This window comes from Plecotus auritus (genome assembly GCF_963455305.1).
Source record: "Plecotus auritus genome assembly, chromosome: X".
In the NCBI taxonomy this organism is placed as follows: Eukaryota; Metazoa; Chordata; class Mammalia; order Chiroptera; family Vespertilionidae; genus Plecotus; species Plecotus auritus.
Window position 1 is genome coordinate 98,203,382 of NC_137784.1, and position 21,988 is coordinate 98,225,369.

Below are 21,988 nucleotides of genomic sequence, written 5' to 3' on the forward strand. Positions count from 1 at the left end.
AGTGTAGCTGGTTAGCACATCAAAGGCCAGATGAAATACCTAGAAAAAGAAGGAACCAAACCTAGGATCATTCCAAAAGCCAGCCTTCGTCTGGGCTTCAATACAGGGTTATTGTGACTGCCAAGGGTAGCTCGACAGAGTTCAAATAGAAGAACGCTGCCAGACAAAGAAACTTTCCTCATTATTCTAAGCCCACCCACCCCCCCGCCCACCTTCCAACCACACAAAAGAGCAGCGACAGAACGTTGTTTACTGATGATGCCTTGGGACTGAGCAAATTAGTGATTGTAAAAGGGTTTAGGTTTTCAGAGTAAATCTGGCGATCGATCCGTTTTCCCAGATATTGGGAGAGTTGTCAGCAGGGGGGCTGTGCACTGACTTCAGCTATCCTGGGGGTATCTACCCCACAGCATCTGGGGGGAGGATTGGGAAAAGACCGTCAAAGAGAGCAAACGGGGGTTCCCAAAGTGAAAATGGGTAGGCTGGGTCTTGAAGGTGGAAAAAGGAGCTCAAGGAGTGAGGTTCCTGTCTCCTATAAGAAAGCCTCATGGTCCAGGAGGATGGCTGGGGAAAAAATGAGGCTTCGGAATAGAAGGCAGGGGAGAAGCCCAAAGCTAGGAAATGGAGTCAGTGTTTGGCGTGCATCAGGTGGCGCGCGGAGTGGGGGGACGGGGAGAGAGGAGGTATGGGGCGCCCTCAGACAGAGCCCAGTAGAGCCAAGACTCTCCGAGGGTGTCGGTGTGTCAGGAGCTAGCAGGGAGCTCGGGAGGACTGCACGCTGCACCCCGGTGAGCCAGAGGATGGTGTGAGGATGGCATCAGGAGGGCTCCGGAGCCTCGCAGGTGGAACTGAGGAGTGGGCTCAGCTATCTCAGCAGTGGAGGAGGCTGGATACCACTGGGGGAGGGGACCCACGATCCACAGGAAGATGGGGGGCCTGAGCTAGGCGGAGCCAGACTCGGCCCAGCGGCGCGCATCCGCAGCTTTGAGACAGACAAGGCTGGGACACTCCGCCCACTTCGGCCCCGCCCCCTCCCCTCCTGGCCCCGCCTCCTCCCCTGCCTAGTCCTTGTTCGCCTGCCCTAGCCCAGCGCGCCACTAGCTCTCTGAGAGGGTGGAGAAAGCCTCAAGTTCCGGAGCTTTCCCAAGTCCGGCCCGACATTTGCTCCAGTGATCATGGCTGCCGAGGAAGTGGTGGCGACCGGCGCCGACCCGAACGAGCTGGAGAGCGGGCTGCTGAACGAGATTTTCACGTCGCCCCTCAACCTGCTGCTGCTCGGCCTCTGCATCTTCCTGCTGTACAAGATCGTGCGCGGGGACCAGCCGGCGGCCAGCGGCGACAGCGACGACGACGAGCCGCCCCCGCTGCCCCGCCTTAAGCGGCGCGACTTCACCCCAGCCGAGCTGCGATGCTTCGACGGCGTCCAGGACCCGCGCATACTCATGGCCATCAACGGCAAGGTGTTCGACGTGACCAAAGGCCGCAAGTTCTATGGGCCCGGTAAGGCTGTTGGCCCCCTTAAGGCGGTCAGCCCCCGGGGCGTGGAAACAAAAGAAGGGGGCCCGACACGGGGCGAGGGGAAAGCGGGGCGCCCCCGGGGAGGAATGGGGACCGAGTCAGTGAGGGCGGGCAGGCGGAGAGGCGGGCGGTGGGGTCTGAGCGGCTTCCTCCTGCTCGGGGGCGGGGGTCGAGAGGTGCTCTAGGGCTGCGGGCCTGTGGGGGCCAGATTCCCCGCCCCTGCCAACGCCCGGGTTGGGGAGTGTGGAGAGTCTGACGCGCTTAAGCTGGCGGGGGGTTGGTGAAATGGGGGGGGGGGCTGGAAAGGGTGTGGGGGGGGCAAAGCAGAACGCAGTGTTAGGGGAGTTTTGAAGATATTGGATTTGGGGATTCCTGGAAGGAGGGGATGGTGTTGTCTTAAGGGTGGCATGGGGGTGGGGAAGTGGGGCAGTGGGAGGAGGGACGCCCAGCCTTGGAGAGAACGTGAAGGCCGTGGATACCAGGAGTAGCCATGGTGGAATGTGAGGGTGTGGGAGAAGGAAAGGGAGATGGGATTAGCAGCAGGTAGAAGCTCCGTGCGTGGGGGTGTGATGTGAGTGTGCGCTGTGTGTGCATAGTCAGTTTATGTGGCTTGTCGGGAGTGTGTGGGTGAGTGTGTGCTCGCGTGCGGACGCTTGGAATATGGCGTGTGTCAGGTATGTTTGTGCATGTGTTTGGTATGTGTGTGCACGCTGTGTTTAGCGGACAGGGAAAAGCTGGAAGATGAACAAGGGAGGTTCGTTAGGGAGAAGGGAACTGGGTGAGGGAGGAATAAAGGCCAAATGTGGCGGACAATGGGAATGTAGTAAGATGAGAAGGTAATACCGTAGTCTATAGCAAGAGAGAAAGGACTAGAAGCCAAAAAAATTAAAAATGGAGTGAGGGAGAAGTGGGAGGATCCTGAGAAACAAAGGGGGTAGGGCTATGAAGGCTACTGGGTGTGGGGATTCAGGAAAGAAGAGAAATGAGGGTGGAAGACTGCAGAGCTGTTGTAAGGGACAGGCTTGGAGGGGCCTTAGAGGTGAGGCTTTTCAAGCCCAGTTGGATCAGAATCACCTGATGAGCTTGAGGAAAAATATGGATTTCTGACCTACTCACCATAACAATGAAAGATCCCCTGGAATCTGCATTTAACATGCTATTTCTCCAGGCCAATTCGAGATTCAGCCTGGTTTTATAGAATACATATTTGCAGTGGAGGAAGAAGAGATTTTAGCTCCTCCAATATGGACTCCTCTAAAACCAGGGAGCTCTGATATACACACTGACCACACTCTCTTTCCTGCTGCCCTGGAAAGAGAAGAGTATAGAAGGCAGCAATCTGGCCATCTCCACTCCCACTTTGTTTTACTCTCCCAGTTCAACTAATCAAAATCAGATGTGTTAAAATTCTTAAGGAACTCTCCCATTTAGCAGTTTTTCCTTGTGGATCATGTAGATCTACTTTCTGCAGACATGTAACTATCAAAATAATTTGAAGACCACACCTATATTATTTGTCACTTATGGTGGCACACCTAGAGGCATTATCAATAAACATAATCATGTAAATAACTGTTATTACTGAGCTACACCATAAAGCAGTCAAAACACATGCATGTGGGGCATTATCATATGATTTTAGTTTGCAAAGTCATTGAGAGGAATGTAGGCCTGTGCAGAAAGCACAAAACTAGGAGTTGAGCAACCTGGGTTCGAGCCCTGGTTGGGTCATTGACCAGCTGTGTGACCCAGTGTCAAGCATTGTTCTCTCTGGGCCTTAGTTGTCCCTCCTTAAAATGATGGCCCCTGTGAGATCTCTATGTCTCTACCCTGCACTGTCATCCTGTAAGTCCATGAATATGTGACATTGTGTGGAAAGGATACTTCATATTACAAAGGATTCCTAGGAATTATTCATTCTAGTGCCTCGTCTATGCATGGCACTTTTGTCAGTGCTGAGACTATGGAAGTGAACACACACACACAAACACTCCCACAAATCTCTGCTCATGGAGCTTACATTCTAGTGAATACACATTCTTCAAAGTCCTTTAATGCTCCTCTCAGAATGTGGTTAAGTATTCTGTGAATTTCTGAAATGGTGAGGTCCAAACCAATACAATTGGCATATTTTTAAGCACTAGGTGCTACTATTCCCATTAGAAAACTATGAAGGTTTTTTTTTGTTGTTGTTGTTTTTTTTTACCTTCTCTGGTGGAAATAGTAGCATATAATCGTGATTTAAAATAACCATTTTCTTTAGAATCTTATTTGCATTGCAAAGTTGACCATACATTTCACCTAATTTGTAAAAAAAAAATCCTGCTGGATTGAGGTTTCAGCTGACCAGGCCATATTGAAACTTGACTCATACTTCTACAAACTTTAATGTCAGGTTTGCTATTCAATCAACCTTGTGGAAACACATTGTTTAAAGTACACTGGATTCTTTTCATTTATTTGTACAATATTTAAACAAGTCTAAATATCCACTTTAAGTACCTACACAATGATTCACTACTCTCTTAGATGGAATTATTTTCAGGTATTGATTCTGCCTCTATTTTCCATGAAAGTTTTAGGATTTTTAATCTTCCTTCAAACTCACCAAAAACAGAGTGACAAAGATTATCTCTGTTCTATTGCATCTTTATTGACAGTGAAGATTATGTAACATCTGGATAGATTTCTGAACCACTGATAATCTCATAAAAGAATTTATCCTGCAGATGCCACATGTTAATGTTTAATACATTCTTGCAACCAAAGATCTCTGTTGACATTTATAAGGAAATGTTCTCATTTACTAAAACCTTAGTGTTTATTATCTTAAGAAACCATAACTTTCACCGGTGTAGCTCTGGTGCCTAGAATAGAGCCAGGCTCCGTTTTCAATCTCCCAAAGCTGAATTATGACCCGTGTATTAGTGTATTATCTTGTATTAGTCCCTACCAGCCGCTCCCTCCCCCCCCGAGGTCATCATTTATGGCTTTTTTATTAGATATTTGAAAATCACAGGAAATGGATGATAATGTATAATATTTTGATTGTTTTAGTTATTTAAATAAGTTTAATAACAACAGGCCTTGTAGTATCCACTACATAATGATCAAAGTATCAACATCACTTACAGTTTCCAAATGAAATTGGATATTCCAAAAAGGGGCTTTCTATGTTGATGGGTAAGGAAGCCATTTTCTGTGTATGAACCACAGAGAAATTGACTGTCTAATAAAGATTCTGTCTTTGGTTTTGTTTTGTTTTTAAAGAGGGACCATATGGGGTCTTTGCCGGAAGAGATGCATCCAGGGGCCTCGCCACATTTTGCCTGGATAAGGAAGCTCTGAAGGATGAGTATGATGACCTTTCTGACCTCACTCCTGCCCAGCAGGAGACCCTGAGCGACTGGGACTCTCAGTTCACTTGTAAGCATTTTTTTTTAAAGTTGTGGCTGGATCAAATTTCGACCAGTAATGGGATTCACAGCAGTCCAATAGTTATTACTAAATAACCTGAAACTTGGGAGAATTTTGATAGGCTCCTGAATCTTGGACGGATCAAGTTCATGGCTTGAAGTAATTGCAGTAGTGCTGAGTCACTTGCCATGACTGCAGACCAATTTTTAGCTTGTTCTCTATGGAATCTCGCATTTCTGGTTTTTTTAGTTTTTGAAAGGTTTGCACAAATTCCACACTACAATTTGGTGCCTGATATGAGGGGAAAGGAGAGCGGCCATCATGGCTACAGAAAGAGGGGTTTTCATAAGCCCTCTCTTGTAGAACTTGCTGTTTAAAAGCAACCCACATTTCTGCTGAAGAATAGGAGACTTGTATTCTATAAAACAGCTTCTCTTTGAATCTAACTGATCCTAAATATAGGCTTCATCTACAAATAAATGATGCTTATAATGTGCCCAGCAACAATGGTGTCTGCATTTTTAAAAAGAAAAAAAAAAAAGGAGACACTTGTTTCCTGGCTTCTGCTATGGTCTGAGGTCTTTGGGGGAGAAGTAAGTTTGGAGGTTAAGTTCAAATTTTGAGCACTGAGAAATTGGTTTTTGTCAAACCTGTTTAAAGATACCTTTAGCAATATTTCATTGCTAAGAATTTGATAATAATCTTTTCCAGCTTTGAAACAGTATATAAAGACCATGATCATTTCTTTAAGAAAAAATTTTTTCATTTAAAATGTGATTTCCTATTTGCTGTTCCCTATAATCAGCTAAATATTACTGATTATATTGCTTTTTTTCCCTAAATCCAACCATTTTCTTTGAAACTAATGCTGACTTCAGAGAGAGTTCTTAGTTAATAATTAGTCAGATAAGGCTCTACCTTTAGAGTTTGGATCCCAGTCAGATTAAGCATAGCTTTCAAGGCTAGAGGCAAGTCTTTTTACTTGGAAAACATAATTCAGCTATCTAACATAGTCCCTCATTTTTTGCATCCTCAAGATGCCTTTGTAACAATAGATTCTTCTATATGAAACCAATGAGCTGTAATTTATAACTTACAAAGCTCTATTTTGTAGGACTTGCCTTCATCATTGGGGTAAAAAGTGTGGTTCCCATCCCCCCTTGAACTAAGCTTAGTTCCAATTGCTGTTGTGAAACTTCAGCTATGCTCAGGGTTGCTGTGGATTCCCCTTAAGGCATGTTTCTCAAGCACCCACAGTTTTTATTTGTCTTGCACAGTCCCAAGCACCCTAGGGACCTTTATAATATGTTCAGGTAGGGAAGTTCCAGTTGATCTTGGTGATTATTTCACACAAAAGCAGCTCGGATTACCTGGTTAGACAGGTTGGTACTCCTTTAATTCCTACCCATATTCGGAAAGAGGAGGCTCTGTCCTCTTGGCCTCTGACATTGAGATGATTAACCATGTGTTAGCTTTCCCACAAGGAACCAGCCATTATGGTGGTGGTTTGCTGACTCTATCTCTTCCCAAGTCTTTTGCATTCCAGTTTATCCTCTTAAATCTGTTTTCTCCAACATCTCCAGTGCTATGCCTCCTTCACCACTTGCTTTAACATTGTATAGCTTTTTCTTCGTGTTGGGGAAAATTTTCATCTCCTGCTCTCATCTCCATCCACTAGATATTATCATTCATTCCCTCCACTGTCAAACAACCGGTGGTTGTTCCTAAGCACTGCTTCATTTCCTCTCTGTACCTCCTTATTCCCTACAATATGCTTTCTATACCCACAATTTGATTGAACTTTATCAGAGGTTTCCAAGGACCTACTTACCAATACTAATTTATCCAGTCCTTGTAATAAATCCATCATGTTCCCCTCCAGAGTCCCCATTTTGGTCCATGGAATCTCCAATTTTCACTTCATTAACTCATGTTTGCAGTTATCCTTTAAATTACCATATGTTCTTCCCTTTCCCCTCCCACATCAACACCCCCCTACTCCTGACTCTTGATCCTGTGCATGCTTGCCGGCCTCTTGGTCACCCTGTTTCTGGTCTCTCCTTTACTGTCATCTCCCCTCAACATGACAGTGATACCACTGTTGCCAAAGCACTATTTTACCTTGTCAGACCTTTGTCATAAACCTTCAGTGCCCTTTGCCACATATAGGATAAGTCCAAACTCGTCAGGCTGGCTTTCTACATCCTTTATAATATTTCCCCACACTGCTTAGACAACCTTGCTCCTACTCTACTCCTGCCAGCTTGGTCTCTTTATTGCTTCCCAGGTATGTTCAGTCTCACCTGCATGCTTTTGTATGTGGTGTTCTCATTTTCTGGAAATCCCTACCCAAATCCTTCTGCACATTTTCTAAAGCATATTCTAATTCATAATGAGCCTTCTAAACATTTGTACATTCATTTGTATACTCAATGCACACTCTGTCAGACGTTGCTATCCGTTTTATATTTGTCTTCTGAACAAAACTCTAAGAAGCCCAACACATTGTTAAGTAGATTGTAGGCCTCTAATCAATACTTTAACATGAAATGTGGTAGTGATTTGACCATTTGTGTTTTTTCTATTCAGTCAAGTATCATCACGTGGGCAAACTGCTGAAGGAGGGGGAGGAGCCCACTGTGTACTCAGATGAGGAAGAACCAAAAGATGAGAATGCTCGGAAAAACGATTAAAGCATTCATGGATGCATATCTATTTTTGTATTTTGCAGAATCATTTGTAACATTCCAGTCTGTCTTTAAAATGTGGTGATTTCAATATTTAGAAAAGTTTTGAACTTGCTGTAAATTTTTTTAATTAACATCACTAGTGACACTGAAAAAAATTAACTTCTTAGAGTGCATGATATTTGTGTGTCATAAATGCAGAAAGTGAACTGCAGTGCTGTAATACAAATGTTAGTACTGTTTTTCTTCTATCTGTAGTTAGTACAGGCTGAATTTAAATTTGTTAATCCTAAAAGATAGGTAAGACTTGGGTATTTCCCCCAAACACATAGAAATGCAAAATGTGCAGAGTCCTTCAAGCACTAAGAACAAAGGATCAACTTTTAGTCATGATGTTCTCTAAAGACAGCAAATTCCTTATTTCTCAATTGACTTAACTGCATGAATTCCATCTCTAAAGCAAATCTGCAGTGTCCCAAAGGCTTTGATATTTATTAAAGAGAGCTGTCCAGTAAGAAAATGAAATCTCAAAGCTGGGCTTAGTTGGAAGAAATACATTAATTGTTTCTAAACAGCATTGTTGTCCTCCTTCTGACACTTGGACACCCTCACTAACTATTCTCTACAGTGAGGATTAAAACATGATCTGAACATTCAAAAGGAAGCTTTGGAGAAAATCATCTGGCTTGCCTAAAAATATAAATACATGAAGAACATTATAGGGCCATCTTTCTGATCTCCATGTTCATGGTGGAGCAATGGTTATTTTACATGATTTCACATGAGTGGCATGTAGATCAGATGTTTGCCCTACTAAGAGCCTTCACACACCCCTGAATAATGAGAAAACAGTGCACATCACTAGCCAAGTGGTTTTTGAAGTAAAGTATATACATAAAGTGGTAACAGTTAACTCTTTTGTCACAAAACTAGAGCCACTGCAAGAGTAGTAGTCAAGTGTCTAGGTCTTTGATATTGGTCTTATGGTTAACAATAAACTTAGCTAAGTAGACTGTACAGTTGTATGAATTTGTGTTATGTGAACAACTAGTGAAGTTTTAAACTCTTGTAATTGTAGTTGAATAGTATTTTCCTTGTATTTTCTTGTGAACCATGTTTAATGGTTTTACCTCAAATCAAAAAACAAAATGAAGTGCTTTAGTCAGTTAATAAAATGGTTTTACCCAATATAGTGTGATGGGTTGTTTTATTTAAAAAAATATATATATAAGGAACCAGATTAATCACTTTACTTTAGCTTGAATACTAAGAGTTTCACTTTTGAGTGATTTTTTTTTTATTTCAGAAGAAACAAATAAAGGGGCAAAACTTCATAGAAGCCTCCCACCACATACCAAATATCAGCTGTTAATAGTGGATTGAATTGATTTTTTGTGACTTGTCAAATTCTGCCTCTTTAAATAAGAACTTTCTAAACTCAAAGGCAGACTTCTCCCTTAGGTCTATATATAGCAAGGATATAAAGGGATAATTTTATTGAAGGGATTGCTACCAAATGCCAAGGCAGACTTTTGAGGTTTTTTAAATCGATTTTTTTGTTCTACTTATTTATGAATTCATCAGTCACTCCTTGTATGTGCCCAGACTAGGGATCAACCCGGCAACCTTGGGGTATCGGGATGATGCTCTAACCCACTGAGCTATCCAACCAGGCAGAGTTTTGTTTTAATGTACCATCTGATCAGTTAAGTAGTCAAGAATCCTTAGAGTAGCAAAGTTCATTCACTTCATGTCAAAAAGGGGATATTAGATTTGCATATACACTGAGTGGCCAGATTATTATGCATTCAGAGATCATCATAATCTGGCCACTCAGTGTATATCCTATATAATAAAAGGCTAATATTCAAATTGTCCCCTCAACCAGGAGTTCGACCAGCAGGCAGGCTGGCCAACCGCCCATGTCTCCTCCCCCTGACCAGGCTGGCCAGACCCCACCCATGCATGAATTCATGCACCAGGCCTCATATATATATATACACACACACACACGACACACACACACACACACACTGAGTGGCCAGATTATTATGCATTCAGAGATCATAATAATCTGGCCATTCAGTGTACAATCAGTTGTATGAACGTACACAACTGATTACTCTGAATATTAGTGTTTTGGCCTTTTAATGTTTAATGTTGGCAGTTTTCTTATAAGAGATGTACTCCCTGAATGAAAGAGGGCTCACAGCTTTGCATGTTTTTGTTATTAAACCATATTATTACCTGTTTTTTTATTTAAATGTGCCCTTTCCCCCACCTAGATTTCATACAACAAATAATCAAGTTGCCCGTTTTGTGCCAAGCAACCTGTTTTACCACTGTATGCTTTGGAGGAGGGAGTGGGAGACGAACTTGGGCCACCTTTGCAGCCTGAAATCTCATTTAGATGTTAAGATTAGGCTACTCATTTTACAAAGTTAAATGGGTTTGTCTAATGCCAGGTTAAAGCTTCAATCCCAAATAGCCTTATTTCCCTCCATTCAGAACTAAATCAACATTGTATTGACTACATGTAAAAGGATAGTATTGTAAGTTAGGACTTGAATCTAAAGACATTACACATCCAGTTCACATATTCACAAACCATTTTATGTAAAAGGCAATTCAAGAAGATGAGGGAACCACTATGGGCCAGTGGGGGAAGTGTCAGGTGAACATATTTGCTCTCCACCTGCTTTCGTCCAACTCCTACAGAAACACTGTTCTCACAATTAGCATCTCTGGGTCTGAAGCAGCATTTTCTAAGTGTTTTCAGTATCTACACAAATTTGTGACTTCTCTACATAGTGTCACATTCACCTTACCTCAGAGGGCAAATTCGAGATCCAGAAAAAGCATCCATACAGTCCTTGCTGTTTCAGAAAGAGCTCTTGGAACCCAAAAAGGACCATTTCAGCTCTCAAGTGCCCAGATTGGAGACTCTGCCTTCCTTATATAAATACCTAGAGGCCCAGTGCACAAATTCATGCGCAGGTGGGGTCCCTCGGGGTGGCCTGCAGGGATTGGGCCCCAGCTCACACCTTCAGCCTTGCAGCCCTGCAGCCCCGCCTGACACCCTGCCTTGGCCTGGCGCCGCCCCCTCACCTGCTCCACCATCCCACCTGCGGGGCAATCCATTGGGGCCAGCCCCCTCCCACCCCCAGCCTGGGTCCCTCAGTGCCTGGGAGCCAGGCAGCAGCCCCCCCCCCCCACTGCTGCTGATCGCCATCTGCGGGGTGATGGGGCCCTGCTTGCACCCACCTTGGCCTGGCGTTGCCCGCTCACCTGCTCCACCATCCCATCGAAGTCCCACTCTCACTGGGGCCCATCGGGGCTGGCAGTGCCTCCACTGCTGCTCACTGCCAGCACCTCTTTGCTGACACCTCCTGGTGGTCAGAGCGCGTCATAGCAAACGGTCAAACTCCTGGTCAATCTCCCGGCCCCCGGAGGGGACAATTTGCATTTTATGCTTTTATCATATAGGATACTTAGAGGCAGTTTGCTGTACATTTCATGTGAAAGAACAGTTAACTCATGAATAGTCAAGGACTAATTACTAAGGCCCCAGCTCACACCCACACCTGTTTTGGGACACTGCATAACTGTCTAGACTTTGCACCAGACTAGACACTCAGCCCACACCCACACTTGTTTTTTGACATTGTATAACTTTAATACTTCCACCAACGGCTGAAGGGATGAGATGAGATTCCATGAAGTCCTTTTGCTACCTTTCCACAGCACTAGTAAAACTTTGGTTGAAGGGAGAAGAATCATAAGTTCCGATATCCCAATTTCAATTTATCCAAAATGAAAATAAAACTGTGGTTTCATGATCTCTGAAAGTCAATTTCCATTAACTAGCATCATAAAGGGAAAAGTTGCATAGAAACAATATTGAAACTAGAGATGTATATTTTCATAGAAAATGTTATTATAGTGTCCTGGCCCGTGTGGCTCGGTTGGTTTGGTATTGTCCCATGCACTGAGAGGTCACTTGTTCAATTCCTGGTCAGAGCACATTCCTCAGTTTCAAACTCAATTCCCAGTAGGGGACATGCAGGAGGCAGCCAATCAATGTTTTTCTCTCTCTCTCTCTCCCTTCCTCTCTCTCTAAAATCAATAAAAACATTTGAAAAGAAGAAAATGTTATTGTAGATGTCCAACATTGCAGCCAATAATATGGTAAATGAACCAAGATTCTATTCACTATAACAATTTTATTTTTAATCTATCTGAAAATTGAATGTGTATTGTTTCTTTAACATTACAGATGGTTAGCAATATTAATACAAGGCAGCATTCTATAGTTAGAAACTAGCATGGAATTATTAGCATTTATTTAAAAGTTAACATTTAAACTGTATTGTAATAAATACAAATACATTTATTTGGTTCATATTTTCAAAATTACCAGTTTGCATGGCTTTCTACCTGAGCAATTCAAACAAACTGAAAAAAATACCTTGACAAATTTTGAGCTTTCTTAAAACACTATCAGAAGTACATATAATGAAAAATATGAGAACAGTTTTAAAGTTCAGGCCCTTACTTCATAGGACGTAGAAAAAAGATATGTAAAACACTTTTGCCCCAGTTAAATAACAGCACAATAAAGAATAACAATGTTAATTAATAGAAAGTAATAATAGTATTTTCAGTTCTGTTCCATTCCCTACTAAATCATTCAGTTGAAAAGTACAATTATTATATTCCACATTTAAGTCCTACACAAAAAAAGAGGTTTAGTCAAATCTAGAATGTTATAACAAGACATAAAAACCCAAGGTTGTTCCAAAGTAAACATAAAACCAGCATTTTTATTTTCTTCTAGGCCCCAGAATGGTATTTAGTTAGCAAACAAAACAAAACAAGACAGAAATTATTACACAGATCTAACTTAGCACCAGCTCTATTATACAAAAAATGCACATGCTGTTTTAAACTGTTTTTTATTATTTTACGTCTTTATGAGCAGCAAATTATTTCCATGACTAAAATCTCTACAAAGAAAAATGATCAAATAAGAAATTGAGGTGTGTTTTCCTTTTTTTTCTTTCCGGAACATAATCTGCTTTCCATTATAAACCCATAACCTTGTTTCAATGGCATGGAACATGAGAAAATAAACAGGCAGGGTCTCATTGAAAGAGAATAATACCTGGTTGCAGAAAGTTGTCTGACAAAATACAAGCCATTAATAGTTTTAAAAGGCTGCTTGGACAACAGTACTTTGAACATTAATAGTCAGTGCCAGTCTTCAGAAGAGAAAAGGCATTCGCCCCATGAGCGATTTTTCAGATTTAACAAGCCAAACCTAGTTTTGATGGTAGAATAACTGGCTTAAAAGTGAAATTGAAGAAAAGAGAGCCAACAAATCATTTGTTGGTTTTCTTAATAGTAAACATAACCTGCTTTGCTACATTCACTTCTGAACTTTTGCATGTACTAGCATACTTCTATTGAATATGATTAGAAGACATCAATGAAACAATATGTGGCTCTCACTTTAGATAAATGAGAAGATTTTCTAGCCCCTTCAGATATCAGGTTGCTCAAGAGGCTGGTTATGAACACATGTTGTGCCTCATCACTCTGGCATCCTACCTTGGCTTTACCAGCTGGTACTGTTCTATCAAGTTAGGACTATTGCAAATGGTATGAAAATGTTGCCTTCTAATACTTCTGCAGATTAAAATCACCATTTTCTGCTGCTGGTAGTCTGATCCTATCGATGTCTTCAGTTGCTGAGTCAGGTATAGTTTTGTTGGAGATAAAAGGTCACCTACTGGCCCTGAGGTTCTAAATCCAACATAAGGCAGAATGAATCAGTTAAGCTTTCAACAGAACATGCACATTAAGATGTAAGTCTTTACAAATCTGTAAAATATCTCAATGTAAAAAAAGCATGTTCAAGAACTCCAAAAACAGTAGATAAAAAGATAAATTGCTTAAGAGTTTACAAATCTGGTACACATATAACTTTCCCCAGGTAGAAAACTATGGGCATTGCCATTGACTCTTCCTAACTCCATGGCATTATTGAGGATTGAGGAGTCACTTGTTACTGTTTTTAAAAAGTCATTTTGGGGCTATCCAGTGGCTTTTTATAAACTGATGTCATCCAACCCTGAAAGGATTATGTAACCTGAAATGAAATACTGTCATGTCTTCTCTTCCCAAGTGCCATTATTGGTGCCCAAAGATCTTTCAATATTTCCTTTTGCAAGTCCCACCAAGTCCCACTGGTTGTATCACTTCAATCCTGTTGCTTTTCTATGCTGGAATGTCATAGGGTTCTTCAAAAACAACTCTGCTAATAGTCAACTGTCCCTTTAAGCCTAAAGGACAAATCTGAGCCCCTTTTAGATTCTTCTTCCAATACTTTGTTTCTAAAAGGAAAAAACTCTTTAAGTACTATGAACATATTAAGGAGATTAATTTCCTTCTGATGGGTGCTCATGAAAACCTCTAATGATATGAAGAAGTCTATGTTCTAGCTGTTGTCTCATTTCTTTTATATATAGTTGTTTCTAGATGAAAGTTAGGAAAGTTTGTTGTACATGGTGTTCCGATGAAATCAAAGAACACGTGAAAAGATCCTTATCCGCTGTTGTCCTCTTTGAAGATAACTGAATTAAATGATGACCTTATGATAGCTAAAGGGTCAAAGAGGCTATCTCAATACTTCTCGATGTTAATTTGCTCTTTCAATGGCAACAAAATAAAGTTATAGTTGAACTGTAGAAATGTCTGCTCTTAGATCAGGAAGTTTTGCAAGCACATTGTTTTACCAACTTTCAGAAACTGGATGTTTTGTATTTCAAAAGCTTGCCAACACACGTGCAGTGATTTTGACCTATGTTTTATAGTTTGGCTAGAGAAACAAGGTTTTTCATTTGACTTTGCTCAAGCTTTTAAATGTTTCTCTCTTGCTCTTGTTGTTGCTAACTACACAGCTATACTTAGTTTTAAATGTTTTTTTTTTGCAAATTGTTTATTGTGAATAAGGGTGTTTGTGATCTAAGAGACCTTCAAAGCATTTAAAAGTATAAAGAATTATTGTAGTTGTTTTGTAAATAGCTTCTATAGCCAGTGTGCTTCTGATTGTTACGTCTAATATTATAATTATCAGAAGTTGGCCTGAAATATGTAGAATTCTCATGTCTTGTGAATCTTCTTACATTCTGTCTATATCCTGTCTTCCACATAGTCTGTCTTCTTTGGGGAAAATGCCTTGAATAGAAAGTATTAGTAAATTTTGATGATGTTGGAACATGAAAGGGCCTGTAGTTCACTCTCTGGTAAAATGTATTATTACGGAACCACCTCCTCTTTCTTGTGATATTGCCTAGTAGGTAACCGGAACTGGACTTGTGGTAGTTGCCCTGATCAAATATGTATTTGGGGCCTAGCCTTTTCTCCAGTTTGCTGTGGCTGTTCTCAACTCTCATGAAATTGTTTTCACCCTCAAGCCATGAACATCTTTGTTCATACTTGAACCTCTTTACTGGTTTCCTAAACTGGTATTTAGAGTGTTTCTCCTCCCCAAAATGTTTACACTTTGAATACAAGGTCGGCTGACTTGATCTAATTTCTTGATTGTTAGTGATGACTTCAGCATCGAGAGATCCTCTTTCGGGGGTATTTTCATATATGGCCACAGATTTCTCTTCCTCCTCTTTGTTTATGATGAGGGTTTCATTGAAGCATTCAGAATCACTACTAATTTCCTCGAGGAAATCTGCCAACTCCAACTCTGCTGACCTTTTGGGTGAGGAAAATTGGCTTTGACTTCCAGATTTGGAATCTTTGACCTGGTAAGCATGGGTCTCTTCCAACAGATCGCCCTTTCCATCAATTGGGGTCAACTGATCATCAGCTTCACTGGCTGTGTCCTTGCGATGATTTTTAAACTCCTTAGAACATCCTTTGGCATAATATACTTTTACTCTATTTTGTGGCTTTTGCACAGGATCCTGAGTATGCAGGTTTTGCATTTGACTCAACCTGGTGGAGTCACATTTGTACTTTCTCAAATTGATTTGAAATCCATTTCCTGTAGCATGGACAGATCTCTGCCACTGACATGTGCTTGTTGGGTGACTTGGTTTTAGGCAGATAGAAGGATATTTTGGAATGTGATAATAATGGTTTAATAGAAAGTCAATAAGGTCACATGTTTCACGGTTTTTCTTGCTGTGGTCTTGCTCAGATAATCTGGAAGGATAGTTATTAGAACTGAGGTGGTCTTCCTTCTCAGGAGGCTGACCTTGAATTAATGCAATTTGCAAGGAATTCTGGTCAAAGTAAAAAATGTCATTGCATTCATTGGTGGATAATTGTCCAGTTCCCTTTTTTCTGACTGAATTATTTCCATTTTTTCTACAATGGAGGGAAGATTTATGTAACTGAGCCCTATTTCTTCCCTCCATTTTTTGTTTTCATTTATTATCTAAACTGGCAGCCTGTATCTTGGCACTTTCTCCTGATTTTGAAGATATTGGGTATTTATCTTTTCTTTCTTTAGAGTTTCCAATGTATTCCCCAGACCATGATTAGCTTCAGAGCCTGCAACATCTACTTCTTTTGGGTTAAACTGTGTGGATTCCTTCAAAGAAAAAGGTTAAAAGTCTGACATAAAAAACTAAACAAATTAAAATGTTCATAGAAAATTTGGATTTCTGACATTTTTGTAACAGGTTTCTAATACCACCTAGGATCAATCCAAATTAGGAACACTGTTGTCCTAGGAAACAGGAGGTATAAAATTAAATGTCTCGGTCTAATATGAGCTGCTTTTACTAGATTTGTGCCCATCTTTATGTTACAAGGCACCACAATTTACATACGTTCAAAGCACATGACCCTTTTGTTATTTGTTCACAAACTGGGGATATGAAGCGGAATAAGAAATGCTCTATAGCCCTCCCAGAAAATCCTAGAACAAAAAAAAAAAAACAAAACAAAAAAAAACACACACAACTGGTGGGTGAAACGTGTCTACAAGAGAGTCAACTGACTTGAAAGGTAACCTGTCTTTCTGTTTTTCATTCCAGTTTTTTCCTATGGCTTGCAGGTGAGGGTGTCTCTGCCCACCCTCAGTCAGAAGCAACACAGCAAGTAGAAAATGTGGCCAATGACAATGGTTCTATCTGTGGTGCTATCTGCTCTGCACAGCTACAGGACAAGTGAAAGGTGCTGCCCACAATCCCACCCTGCTGGGAGAGTTTGTACAGTGCTTCTACTGACACCTGGTGCAAATCAAGGCATAGTACTTACCCATTAACTAGGATTAGAATGTGGGAATTGCATAATCAGTATAAGATATCAATGAGGCCAAGAATTAGGCATCATTCACATTTAAAGAGAAATTCTTCAGTGGTCATTAAGGTAAATTTTGAAAGATCCAGCTACCCTTATTATAAGTGGAAATGCAATATTTTTCTGATCCTGATTTCACTGATTGTTCACAATAATGAGAAGACTGAGATTTCAAATATACATTAAATCAACTTAACTAATGCCATTTACCCTTTGCACAGTATTTTAAAACACTGAATATGGCCCGGCCAGCATGACTCAGTGGTTGAGCATCGACCTATGAACCAGGAGATCACAGTTTGATTCCTGGTCAGGCTGGGTTGCGGGCTTGATCCCCAGTGTGGGGCAGCTGATCAATGATTCTCTCTTAACATTAATGTTCCTATCTCTCTCTCCCTTTCCCTTTCTCTCTGAAATCAATAAAAGTATATTTTTAAAAAACAAACACTGAATATGGATTTTTAAATGAACAGTTTGGGAGCCTTTCTGTAAGTGGAGGGAAAAGAAGTTCCAAAATTGGAACTTTCCAAATAAAACAATTGCTGTGTGATATGAGAAATTCTTTAGCAAATACTTTAAGACTAATTGACATGAGCTTGCTATACAAAGCTATCTGTTCAAGGCTCTCCCTTCTCATTCAAACTGTTGCAGATAAATGGACATGTAAAGTTAATGGAAGACTACAAAACTAACACCCACACCATCCATTCTTCCCCCTGGCATTTTCTGTTATATCCATTAGGAACCTAGAAAAGTAGATACACTGGTTATACTGCCCTGGGTAAAACTGTCTTGAAGTTTAGCAACACAAGGTGTGTGTGACAGATGGCAAGGGTAAGACACAATTCCTTGAGAGAATTTGGGTACACCTTTTGGAAACCCATGATTGGGGTTACTAGAGATCAGCCTATTGAAAATAAACTGCAATGTGCCTTACATAGATTCAATTTTAAATAGGTGATAGCTTAACTGGAAGAGTTGTGTCTCCTACCAAAATTGAACAACGAACGAATGGGAAAGAGCCTTACTGCAATTTTCCTCAGGAGCACCAGTAGCAATCAAATGGCCTCCACCTGCCTTGAGCCAGTAGGAACTTCCTCTCCTCCCACTCCTCCGAAGAGTTGGGCTCTCCAGGCAGCTCAGCTTTGACTCTGTCCCGCTTCCTTTGCTGGTGTCTGTCCCTTCAGGGGTCACCTCCTGACCCTGGCCTTCTTCCTCTCTTCCTGGGCTTTCCTCTCCTCCTTTCTTTTTCTGGACAATGATTAAAGGGCAACCATTCAGAAGGTATTTATTTGGCATCTGCTCTCTTCCCCACTCCTTCCCCACTGTGGGTGAGGAGAGAAGAGGGCAACATGGACAAATAACAAATCATTTAGGTTTGCAGGAATCTCTTACTGCTAACCCCAGGGCCTGGCAGAGACAACTGAAGATAAAAGACACTGTGATGCATCCATCAAATGAGGAAGATGCATACTTGAGTTGATTAATTAGAAGCAAGTACAGGAGACCTTACACTGAGAATACAAAAAAAAAAAATACTACAGAATTTGAAGGAGGGGCCTCTAGCCTCCACTTTCTCAAACCACAGTCAGGGATTACTGGACCAGCTTTCACATTAATGATTTCATTTTTCTTGAGATCAAAACCTTCCATGAGCTGGTTTTACATAGGCAAATAAAGGTAAGTCAAGGCACTCAGAAAACCTTAAGGGTGAGAACTGTCCTTCATATATATTACAATACAGTACACTATCATAAAAAAACACACTGGCTTAGAAGATTTGGGGCTTTTTTTTAAACTGCTGTTTTCTGAAAATGTAAACTGTTTTGGTTAGGCCCTATGGGAACATGGGGAAAGAAACACAAAAAAAGGACAATTATCTGAGTGAGAACTTAGCCCAAAAGCTGGAGGATTATCTAAACTGCATGTTCGGTCTAGAAATTTTGGGGGAATAGTTGCATTGACTAGCCACAACTTCTAGCCAAGTTTCACAGACGTGACCTCAAGTAATTCCTATCACTTCGACAGCTAAAAAATTGAGAGGCACAAGGAAAGATACTCTTTATCTCCCTTTTTGAATGGCTGTAATTTACAAGAAAAAATGGAAGAATAAACATACAAGGGGTGGGGCCAGGAGGTAAAACTGGTTTTCAGAGCCCAGAAGTTCTGGCCTATTTGTACCTTGGAAAACCTTTGACAATCCAATAGTACTTTCTAGTCTCAATCTCCTAAATTGGGAAACAATGATAAGTTCAAAGGAATAAAGGCTCACAGAAAGAACTTAGGCTAACAAGAAATATAGTCCCAATAAATCAATCCATACCTTCTTGCCTATGTGTTAGTTTGAATATTGACCGTCCCGTTGAAGAAAACCTCTTCTAGACCTGAAAAGAGGTTTGTTTGTTTTTAATTAAAAAGCATTTTAGATTGGTAGGCTAGGTAAAAGTTGGTAAATTTTAGGTAAATTGGTATCTTTTAAAAATTTTGGTAGGCTAGAATTTTTCACTATAAAAGTTCCTGGTTCTTTTTAAAAAATCATTTTAGTTTAATCAGGCTGGTCCCATTATTTCTCATTACTTGTTCTCCCTAACAAGGATGTTGTCTTTTAAATTCTCTTGTTTTCAACTGTTTTTGTCATTTTGGCTTTGTAACAGCACTGCTGAAAGAACTGTGCAGTTCTCCAATCTGAGCCAATTCCTGCCCCCTCCGACCTCAATGTAATCTTTCTATAAAGTCTAGCCATTCATCCAAAGAGATAAATCCATAAATCAAAACACCCTCGTTGTTAAAGTTGGTCTCCTTACCTTACAGACTCTTCCTGGTCTCTTCTTTTCTTTGCCTTCTTCCTCCAGTTCTTGTAATTTTAGCCTTTCTTGGTTCCGCCTCCTTATAGCTCCTGCATGGAAGTGTTTGGTTGTATCATACATAACCTGCCCCCAGATATTTCAAAGTTTCATTATAAAAGTTGGCCAGTGTGTCTCAGGCCACAGAAATAAAATTAATTTGGGCATGGGAAATTCAAAACCAAATGAATTAAAAATATTCTCTCTATACCCTAGTACCCATACTGTTCTACTATTTCTGCTGATCCTTCCAAACAGTCCTGTGGGCTTCAGGATTTTCTTTGGCAGAACCTTGAGGAGCTCACTTAATTGTCACAGGTGACATCACAATGCCATCATCAGGCATAGGCTCTGATAGGCACAAACTGGGCAATTGGGCACTGGTATATGGGTGGTCATTATAGTATTTGCTGCATCTTTTGTCTGACTGAGTAGTTCATAATTCTAAAATAAGTACATTTTAACGTAAGTATCTTCACAGATAACACACACATTCATACATAGGAAGCTACTTAAGCTAAAAGTCTAAATGCATGCTAAAGATTAATTTAGAGAAAAAGGAGGGTTTAGCAGCATCTTTTCCTCTGCTGGATTAACATTTCAAGAAAGAGATGACTAAGCAGTCAGACATCAATAAGGTGACATGACTAGACAGATAAGCTGAGTTTAGTTTGAAAGGAAATAATCCAAGTTTGTTGGGATTATGTTTTAGCAATTTACCTGTCAGCCATCTTGAAACTATAAGTTGTGATCTCAATAATAAAGAGAGAGTAAATTGTTCTCCTTGTGATTTCAAACTCTCTCTCAGCAGATTGTCAAGTAGAATAAGCACATGAGATACTTTGATAAGAGCCATGAAACATAATTTTAATGCCTTCAAGAAGTTATGGCAGAATCCCAGATTATAACAACAATCACTTTAAAACCCCAGCTGGCAGCATGCCTGACAGCAAAAGAATGTTCAAATCAGGATTATTTTTCTTCCTAAATATCAATTTATTAATGACAACACAAATATTTACATGAGCTATTGATCAGAGCCCAGTGGAGTCTAAGGAAATTTATTCTAGATGCTTCCCTCTAGCTTTTACTTAGGACCACCTGAACAGTGGGAAATAAAAGAAACTGGCTACTTCTTATCTTAAAGTTACATGCAAGAGCTTTTCCACCATCCCCTTTAAGCATCACCTTCATTCCTCAAAGGGTCTCCATGGCTTTTATAAAGTCAGTTGACTCCCGATACTGTACAAAGGCCTCAAATGTCTGCATGCTGAAGCTAAAAACCCCCAAAGCTTCCACCAGTCATTACCTCTCTGTAGGGGTCAAACATAGAAATATCCACATTCTTGATCTTCCCAAAATTTTCAGTGACCACCTATAGGATCTTTTCACATGGCTTCCCCCCAGTGGAACCTTCAGGCGCAAACCCCTTGCCAGGCAAGCCTTCGAAATGTGTGGAATCCAGGCTCTTATTGTGGTCCAGCTCATGAGCCCTGTCACTTGATGGGGCCTCCTGTTCCTTCGGGAAGTGCTCCAACTGTCCCTGTGCATCTGTAGCCACTACTTTTAAGTCTGTTTTCAATCCATTTAGCTTGATGACCTTCCCATGTAATTTTGCCTTCAGGATCTGAACCAAACTTTGTGTTTCAGTCTCCCCCTGGAATCGGATGAAATCCTTCGTACTCTTGGAGTCGAACTGTGGTGAACTAAGTGATCAGGGCAAATCGGGCTCTTCAGCTGGTCAAGAACTTCCCAGTTCAAGAAAGGCCTCATAGGTTCTGTACTCTCTGGGAACCATACATTGATAATCAATTTTGCTATGGGCATGAGGTAGAGGTGCTGATCTGCACAAAGCTCTGTTGCCTCAGAGTTATCATACACCACCGTCACCGTCATCGTATCCTCAGGCAACTTTGGATGGTGAAAGGGAACATCTTCAAACAAACAGAGCAAAACACAAATTTGGACTTTGAATAGTGCTAGCATTTGCTGGACTTAGGTCAAACTGAGAGGGGCAAGTATACTATACGGATATTTAAGACAATAGCCTTCATTTGTTTAATGTGTTTCAGAGGTTTCAAAGATTTTCCATATACTGTCTCAGTTTCCTTAACTTTGAAATCAAAATAATAGGACTTCAGGGATGATGAAATGGGAGAGTACATGTGAAATCCTTAGAATAGTGCCTGGCACACA

The 21,988-nt window shown here is 40.9% G+C and overlaps 1 protein-coding gene and 1 pseudogene across 2 annotated transcripts; one reads left to right on the forward strand and one right to left on the reverse strand.

The window, feature by feature from the left end:
- The first annotated feature begins 709 nt into the window (after window positions 1-709).
- PGRMC1 (progesterone receptor membrane component 1) lies at window positions 710-8,812 on the forward strand. The gene is made up of 3 exons (XM_080652668.1): window positions 710-1,500; window positions 4,789-4,944; window positions 7,525-8,812. Exons 1-3 carry the CDS (start codon window positions 1,176-1,178, stop codon window positions 7,626-7,628), a joined length of 585 nt encoding a protein of 194 aa, XP_080508794.1. The 5' UTR covers window positions 710-1,175; the 3' UTR covers window positions 7,629-8,812.
- Window positions 8,813-14,668: 5,856 nt separating this feature from the next.
- On the reverse strand, window positions 14,669-21,691 carry LOC308240218 (A-kinase anchor protein 17B-like; annotated as a pseudogene). Its single transcript has 5 exons — window positions 20,933-21,691; window positions 19,754-19,879; window positions 17,978-18,200; window positions 16,108-16,236; window positions 14,669-15,925 (listed from the first exon to the last, which is right to left on the reverse strand). The product of its transcript is annotated as an A-kinase anchor protein 17B-like (transcript).
- Between the last annotated feature and the right edge of the window lie 297 nt (window positions 21,692-21,988).

Coding starts and splice junctions, on each gene's coding strand:
- PGRMC1 (XM_080652668.1), top strand. CDS start 1,176: ATGGCTGCCGAGGAAGTGGTGGCGACCGGCGCCGACCCGAACGAGCTG. Junction 1,501..4,788: donor CCGCAAGTTCTATGGGCCCG/GTAAGGCTGTTG, acceptor TTGTTTTTAAAG/AGGGACCATATGGGGTCTTT. Junction 4,945..7,524: donor CTGGGACTCTCAGTTCACTT/GTAAGCATTTTT, acceptor TTTTCTATTCAG/TCAAGTATCATCACGTGGGC.